Source organism: Monodon monoceros, unplaced genomic scaffold (genome assembly GCF_005190385.1).
Source record: "Monodon monoceros isolate NGI ecotype Baffin Bay Population unplaced genomic scaffold, NGI_Narwhal_1 Super_Scaffold_12, whole genome shotgun sequence".
Classification (NCBI taxonomy): Eukaryota; Metazoa; Chordata; class Mammalia; order Artiodactyla; family Monodontidae; genus Monodon; species Monodon monoceros.
The window spans coordinates 5,302,122-5,310,612 of record NW_021703768.1 but is presented as its reverse complement, the minus strand read 5'-3'; the positions used below and the strand labels follow the sequence as shown (position 1 = coordinate 5,310,612).

At 50.2% G+C, this 8,491-nt stretch overlaps 1 protein-coding gene across 3 annotated transcripts in view; it reads right to left on the bottom strand.

Annotated features, from left to right (window-relative positions):
* Positions 1 to 7,035: 7,035 nt before the first annotated feature.
* ICE1 (interactor of little elongation complex ELL subunit 1) overlaps positions 7,036 to 8,491 on the bottom strand; it is a 58,312-nt gene continuing 56,856 nt past the window's right edge. For all 3 annotated transcript variants that reach the window (XM_029216922.1, XM_029216924.1, XM_029216923.1), the window contains one exon: positions 7,036 to 8,068. In XM_029216922.1, coding sequence (XP_029072755.1) covers positions 7,887 to 8,068 — 182 coding nt within the window. In that variant the 3' untranslated portion in view covers positions 7,036 to 7,886. The remainder of the gene's footprint in view (positions 8,069 to 8,491) is intronic.

The window sequence follows — 8,491 nt, the reverse complement described above, 5'->3', positions numbered from 1 at the left end:
GGAAGGTCAGGCAGCTGTCTGTCCCCAGCTTGGAGGGGAGCAAGGGAACCGATAAGATCAATGTGTTTTCCATTGAAAACACTTGCATGGGATTAAAGAGAAAAAAATAAAAATAAAAATCAACTTGAGGAACCAGCACAAGGGTTTTCTTCTTTTAAGATTTCTTTCTCCCTCTCCTTTCTCTCCACTTGGTCAGATTGTGGAATTTGAGTGGAAAGGAATGCCAGGGAAGGACAAAATGCAAAGCTCAACCTGTGAATTAAAACAAATCGTTCATGGTAACATTTCCTTTTTCTAAGTTGCATTAAAAATAGGATGCACAGCTAAAGAAAGCCAGAAAAAGAGAACATGAACTTACAGTTTCTGAAATTGTATTTACCTTACTTTAGTTTTTCCAATGCCAGTATTTCTATTTAGAAATTAAAGTTATGCATTGCAAAACTGCATCAAAATCCAGAAAACTCACTTCCCCATCACTAAACAAATAGGTTTATAAACAGAAAGACACATTAAAACTATTATTCCGGATGATTGCCAAGGTGATAGGAGATAAATTTCAGTCCCTTTAAAAATACAAATAGGAAAGGTCAAGAGTGAATGCTTTTAAAATTCTATTTTCTGCTCCACTGCTGATTTAACAGACAGATTTTCAATATGCAAATAAAATCTGGTCCTCAGTTACAGACATTCCCAGGTTAGACCCTGAGTTGCCCTTTTCCTCCTTCCCTGAAGGCGGCTCTCCAGTTCAACTCAGGTTCCTTGAGTCTCAGGCAGGAAGAGCAGCTATAAACTGACCTACAGGAGGCGCTACTCACATTTCATAAAGCATTTCTTCAGCACTTTATGGCGGGATAGGGGTTGTGTTTGGTTTTCTTGGGCTCTTCCTCGGCCGATGACACGGCTTCAGAGCAGATATCATGAGTCCGGAGAATGGCTGTCACCACAACAGAACCCAAGTCTTCTTTTCTAGATGTTCCCACACTAACAAGGCTCCGGAGGAAGCAAGCACCCTACACTGGCAGGTTCTCCTCAATATCCCCAGGGTGATGGGAAAGCAGAAACTTGAGACAAGTCCTGCCAGCCTTTGGATCATTGATGGGAGCATCCCAAAATGATGGCAGCTCAGGATCAGAGGCCCCTTGACCTTCCTCTGCCTGCAGGGATGGGGGCTGGCAGGGGGCTCCACTTAAGCAAAAAATAACCCTGCAGGCTAAATGCCTCTTTGTGAAAACTCTATCCTCTTTCTCTGGGAACTTTTTTCCCCAAAGGTGAAGCAATGGTTGGAAAACATATAGGGATACAGGCCAGGAGACCTTTCTCCTGCAGAAGGACACCGACGCTAACCCCCAGTCTTCCTATGAAGGATGTTTCTGGAGTCACACGTGGGCTGCCCAAGCACTTGCAAATGTGACTGTTGTCTTCTATGAAAAAGTCCTGATTACCCGCTGGTGGCTGATGGGCAACCTATGTGGGGCTTTGCCCAGCGCACGTGGGGCACGTTCCCGGCTGCTGAGAGACTCGTTGGGCAAGGTGTCCTGGGCAGGGCAGAGGACCTGGCACTCGGGTTTAGGGCCTTATCTTGTCAGTTGCCTCCCACCCCCAGGGCCCTCCTGAGTCCATGTGACCAAGGTGCCTTCAATACAGCAGGAGCAGAGCAGTAAAGGACAGACAGCATCTCAGGGTCCCTGGTGACACAAGGGTACCTTACCATGAATGCACTGATTGCCCTAAACCCCAATCCCTGAAACATCACAAGGTGTTTTTTTCTTCAAGAACTGTCACAAAACTTTAAATGTGACCGTTACTTAAAAATCTGTATGGTTACCTCCTTTCAGGTTTTGCTGCGTTTTTATTAAGGACAGTTTTAAGAATCTAACTGATGCTGCTGGCTTGGACTTTGTTCATGAAACAAACAGCCACGGAGTTAGGAGCTGAGGTGTTCAGGCCGCCTGGGGTGACAGACAGCTGGGTGGAGACCCGACAGCACTCCCTGACGACCCTTCCCCCGGAGCTGCAGGCTCAGGAAAGGCAATGGAGAGCAGAGCCGAGCAGAGGGCACGCGGGGTTCTCCTCCCGCTGGGGGACAAGAGGACAGCAGCCCCGAAGCTCTCCCTTCCCCATGCCTTCCACCCTTGGGAGACAAGGCAAGCGCCTGAGTTTGTTGTTAACCTCGGGGGCCATCAGAAGGAGCAGAGCAGGGGCTTCCCTGGTGGCGCAGTGGTTGAGAATCCTCCTGCCAGTGCAGGGGACATGGGTTCGAGCCCTGGCCCAGGGAGATGCCACATGCCGCAGAGCAACTAAACCCATGCACCACAGCTACTGAGCCTGAGCTCTAGAGCCTGCGAGCCATAACTACTGAGTCTGAGCTCTAGAGCCCGTGAGCCACAGCTACTGAGCCTGCGAGCCATAACTACTGAAGCCCGTGCACCTAGAGCCCATGCTCCGCAACAAGAGAAGCCACTGCAATGAGAAGCCCATGCAACACAACGAAGAGTAGCCCCTGCTCCACACAACTAGAGAAAGCCCGCACGCACCAACGAAGACCCAACACAGTCAAAAATATATTAATTAATTAAAAAAAAAAAAAAGGGGGCAGAGCAGGTGTGGCCTGTGATGTTCCTGCTCCTCCAGCTAGAGCTGGGCCCGGGGTCTCTGGAAGGAAGCCCAGAGCCTGGTCACAGAGCTGTCTGGGGAAGCAGGACCTGCGGGACGGCGCAGAGGGGGACGGACATTCCAGTGTGTGGACTGTTTTAATGTTTAATTTACTACATGCATACAAAACTAGCATGAAAACATTAAATAAAATAAACATACTGGATTACAATTTAAGCTATTAAAGTGGATACTTAATAGTACAAATTTACATATAAAAACATGGCAATCAAGAGGGGGCCTTCTGTGAATGCAAAGGGCGGGGTGGGGTTGAGGTTCACTTCTTTTGCCCCCATTCTCCTCCTCTTTTGAGTTTTGTCAGTTGAACACTCACAGTTTAGGGTGAGATTATCTCAGAGCAGCAATCAATGGCTATTTGTTAGGAAAAAATAATATTCTTAAAGATGACATAAAAAATGAAAAAGAAGAAATGGTGGGGACTAGATTCAGTTCCAGATGGTGGAAGGCAGTTAACATGCTCACCTTCTCTTCTTCCTAAATCTCCACTGAAATCGACCAGGAGGGGGACAATGGGGGAGGCTGCCTGCAGAGCGGACATCTGACCTGAAGGCAGTGCAGCTGGGAGAGCAGAGGTGGCAGGCGCCCAGGGCAGGGCAGGCTCCCCGGCTGCAGAGAGCATGCCTCTCCCTAGAGGCTGGTACACACCCGACAACCCAGTTTGGCACCCAGTGGGTCCAGGGTGAGGCCGTGCCCTTTGAGAACCACTGGTCTGGGGATCAGCCCGCCAGGCATCCCCTCTCCCTGTCACCCAGGGCACAGCCCCGGACAGGTGCAAGGCAGCATCACCTTTCCCAGCAGGACAGCAGAGGCCCCTGAGGCAGGAAGCCCTGATCCTAAAGCCCTTCACAAGCGCCCAAAGTCCCTCGTAAAAGCAAGCAGCTGCTTCCATGTTTATAAAACTGAATCAACCACCTCTCACCACCACTCTTCACTCACAGTTCTTTGTCTGCACCGTTAGGACTGTTCAGCTGTGCTGAGCAAACTGATTGCAACACAGTGACGGCTCTTTAATTCATAAAAATAATCCGAGCATACGAAGACAGAAATGTCACACTATAAAAGTAGGTCTTCCTTAAAATTCTCTGTAGAGGCAAGAAAAGGAACCTCATGCTTGTTTCACAATCACAACAAGTACACTGAATTTCTCTGAGAAAGTGTCAGGCAAATTAAGGAAAAAAGAGAGGGAAGTGTTTAGGTTAATGGCTCTGTCTTACTTTCCAAAGTCCCCTAAATTCCTAGAACACTCTTCAGGGAGACCTCTGTGGCATCGTTGGCCCTGGTCAGGCAGGTTGATTAGACTCCCATTCATGATTCTCTGTACTATGGTTCTAGGAATGCTATTTGTAAACCAGGTGGGCAGGTGACTTAATCAGGCCCGTGTCACAGAACCTCTCACCCACTATCACTATCACCCACCTGCCACTTGTTTATTCATTTATTTATTTTTGGTCAAAGCATTTTGTTTTAGTATCCTTAGAAAATATCCAGGGAAGAATCTGACCAAACTGGAAAAGTATTTGCTTCTATTTTGGCGGGGGGTGGGGGGTGGGGTATTATTGTGCTCTTGAATTCCATCAGCTTTACAAGTCACCCTTTCCACACCTCTTCTCCCACTTACTTCTGGAGATAAGGGGCCTGGGCAGTAAAACTAACTCTGTTCGAAGCCCACGGCATGGATGGAGAGCTGTCCTCCTGAGTGCCGACTGCAGACAGGAGGGCCTTTGCGTCCTGGATCTTGTTGCTCACGGTGGGACCACAGCGCCCTCTCACGGCACCACGCTGCTCATTCCACTCCAGGCACAAACCCCTTCAGGTCTCCATCAATACCGTAAATTTGTGAGTTACGCCGTCACATCCTCTCTTATAAAAACAAAGTAAGCAATGTGACCAAGTATTCTCAGGGGGGTGGGGTGGGGGATTACAGCCTGAAGTGTCACCTCCAGTTTGATTTGTGCTCGGAAGGAAAAGCTGGGGCCTCCCTAGGAGGTGCATGGGGACAAGATGACCGTTAAGGTCACTAGCCACGCTGCTCTACGCCCTCCGCACCGCCCGCTCCTCGGGCCCCCGAGTCATGTGAGCGGATGCAGGAACAGAGGGCCAGGCCCGGGCCAGGCTGCCTGCCGCGTGCGGGACCCAGCCAGGATGCCAGGACCCCTGTGCCTCCTGGGTGCACAGACTGACGCCAGCCTAAAGCCCCACCCAACTACAGGTTCAAATGTTTACCTACCTTTGTGCGTGCGTGCGTGTGTGTGTGTGTGTGTGTTTGTGGTACACAGGCCTCTCTCACTGTGTGGCCTCTCCCGTTGCAGAGCGCAGGCTCAGCGGCCATGGCTCACGGGCCCAGCCGCTCCGCGGCATGTGGGATCTTCCCGGACCGGGGCACGAACCCGTGTCCCCTGCATCGGCAGGCGGACTCTCAACCACTGCGCCACCAGGGAAGCCCGTGTGTGCATGTTTTTGATAAAATTGTACAACCATGTCCTGCCCGGGGACCAACAACTAAATTTAACCACAGCTTAAAATCGTTTCACCCTCTGAGAGTGACGCAGCAGGACAGGAAAGCTCAGGCCTGTGTATTAAATTCAGGACCGGATGCTGACATGTAAGCTCCATGCATCCTCGTGGGCAAGGAACGGCAGCCGGCAGCCAATGTCAGGTGCCACCTACCCTCCACCAATTAAGAACACCTCAAACTGTTGAGGTTAAAAAAACGTTTTGAATCCTGTGACAAATCTATTCACTAGGCAAATATACCCCCCAAACTGTGTCTGCAGACCTGCTCTCTCTCCCCTACCCCCTTTCACTCCGCAACCCTCCCCAAGCCCATCGTTTGTGGGAAACGCTCACCAGTCTCACCGCCACCCACAGGAAGCGGAATCCAACCACTGGCCACCCCCTTGTTCACCGACCTCGCAGCCTCAAGCAGCTCAGGGGCCAGCTGCCTGCCTTCTTGCCTCCTGACTCGGGCAAGGTAGCAGGAGCCGAGGTGCTTGGCCACCACCTCCTGCCCTACCTGACGTTTCTCCCTCCACCCTCCCCCACGCATCTTCAATTTACACGACCTGCCAAGTGAGGGAGGCTATCTTCCTCCCCAGGTGACCATGCACTTTAAATAACCTGCAAACTCAATCAGCTTCCTAGCTTGTGTCCCCACCTTGCCCGAACTCGACTTCTGCCTGTAAAGGATCCCTGCCACCTCCACTTGGATGTCTCACGTCCCAGACACGCGCCTAGGACGTGTGACTCCTACCACCAATCCCGGAGCTCCTGTCCCCCAGCCCAGGTGCCGTGGGAACCCTGATTCCCATCTGCCCATCACCCCCAGTTCACGACCTCAGCATTGACCCCACCTCCATGACCCGTGCGGCAGCCATCCACCACGATGGTCTGCACGGCCACCAGCGTCGACCCCCAGCCTCCTGACACGCCTGCTTCCCGCCCCGCCCTTCTCCTGCCCCGCGTCACAGGACAGCCCCGTGAACCATGACACCTGCGCCCATCTCCCCAGGAGCGCGACCGAGCCCAGGGCTGCCCAGGTCCCAGTGACTGGCAGTTACCTGTGTCACTGAACAAAGGATGCTCGCCCACTTACACAGTATGTTCTGGCCATACGGCCTCCTGCCCACACACGGCAGGCTCTTCCCCTCTCGGAGCCGGTGCACCTGTCTGGGAGGGACGCATTCCACGGTCCCCTCCTTTCAAGGTGGGCTCCCTTCTCTCGGGTCCTAGCTCACATGTTACTTCCTCGGAGGGACCCTCCTTGACTAACAGAAAGAGAGGAGTCTCCCTGCTATTCTTCTGCAGATTGCTGCATCTCCCTCACCGCACTTAAACCCCAAATTTGGACTGTTGATTTATTGGGATGACTGTGTAGGGTTCTCTCTACCAACAGTTCACAGGCCTTTGAGAACCTGGCCGTGACTTTCTTCACCAGCTCCTCCCAGCAAGGCCCTGGCACAGAGCACAGGCCCAAGAGACAGAGGTAGAAAGAGGGAACACACCAACCAAAAGCATCCAAAGGGCAAGGCAGAGTTGTTTACAGATCTGTTTGTTATAATTACTTAAAAAACAGGAGGAAGAAGTAACAAAATACTTGTCAAATGTGATTTTTAAAGGGTAGCAACTGTAGCTAAACAAAGACATCCAACCAGCACTTATCTGGTATCTGCTCTCACTAAGAGCAGCTGGGAGAGCACCCAAACCTGATTACATCCGGGCAATCCACCACGCCTCCGTCCAGGAGGGAGGTGCCTCTGGCAGGCCGCTCTCCTCTGTCTTTGGTTGGCACTGACTATTTGGTTCATCGTTGGTTGGAGCAGAAGTAAGGCCAAGTGTCACTCTTTACTGATCAGGACAATCGTGTGCATGGCTTACTTTTATTTTTTATTATAAAAAACACATACAAGAGTTTTAAGAAATGATGAATATAAGACAAATCAGGACCACGGTGAGTTATTAAACCCATTTTCTATGTACAAATACTAAAATTCCGAAAGTGGAATATCATCAAATGTGAGACACATTATAGGCTGTCCATATATACACGGCACATGCAGAGACCTGCCCGCACTTGGCTGCGTCTGTATGTACACAGCGAGGTACAAACACCCGCGGTGACCTCTATCCTCAGCTCTCCTTTTCCTGATACATAGTTAAATATTTGCAAGGAACTTTAGAGATCTGAAGAAATGCATTAAAGGAAGTTCTAAAGGCTCTCCCTGTTTATTTACTCTGGTCAGCTAAACTCTATACCTTGAGAGGAGCTCTGTGGCCCAACTCCAGCTAAGACAGTGGAAGAGTCTTCGAGGAGCACTGTTTTAGCCTCCTCATCTTTTCCTAGTCAGTCATTTGGGCGCAAAGTCCAAAACTGGCTCAGGAACCAAATCAATGTTTTTACATTAAATTCATTACAAAATGCCACTCAATTTTTAAAAGCGACTAAAAGGACACTTTCTGCAGCAAAAAAGGGCTAAGTTCAAGTTTTTGTTGTTTGACCAAGACACAACAAATTACAATCCATGTCATGTGATCACAGCAGCCATAAGTGAAATGTGTGCGGTTTAGGGAAAGCAGCCACTGCTTCCTTCTCCGCCCCCAGCACTTGTATCTCCCTGACGTCTCTCTCTGGAACCTCGGTTTGCACCCTGGAAGCTGACTGATCTATCTCCACTCGAGCAACGGGAAGGCACTTCTCCAGGCACAGCACGGGGCAGTCAGCCACACTCCTCCGTACACAGAGCGCTGACCTCCTCTAGGGAGCTAAGCACTGCGGAGGGGACGCGGTGAGAGGTCTCTGTGCGCCAGGCTTCCAGGATCTTGGAGATCTCCGCTGGGTTGCTGGGACTCAAGTCACACAGAGCGTACACGGCTGCCAGCTGGATACCCCATGGTATGTCTGAAAAGAATTTCCACATCAGTCATCACACAAGAAAATCTTCGTTATGCAAAATGTTAATGTTGTTGATCTAATAAAATACTATTCAACAAATACTTTCTTCCAGCAATGAAAAGTAAATATTAAAAAAAAAAACACACAATGAAAAAGTTCATTTAGATCCCTTCTGCAAATGGAAAACAAAAACAAAAACAAAGCAAAACACTGCACAGCTCTCTACAGGTTCCTGGCGCTGCCTGTACCCAGAGGACGACGAGCCGGAGTAGGGGCACAGGACCTGAAGCGCCTGCCCTCTCATGATCAGTGCTAAGCTTTCCAAAGTGGTCCTGGAAGGATCACACCCTCATGTTTAAGTTTTAGTAAAATGTGGATCCCAAAGCATTTGTCAAATAAATGACTCCATTATACCCCCGGAAGTGTTTA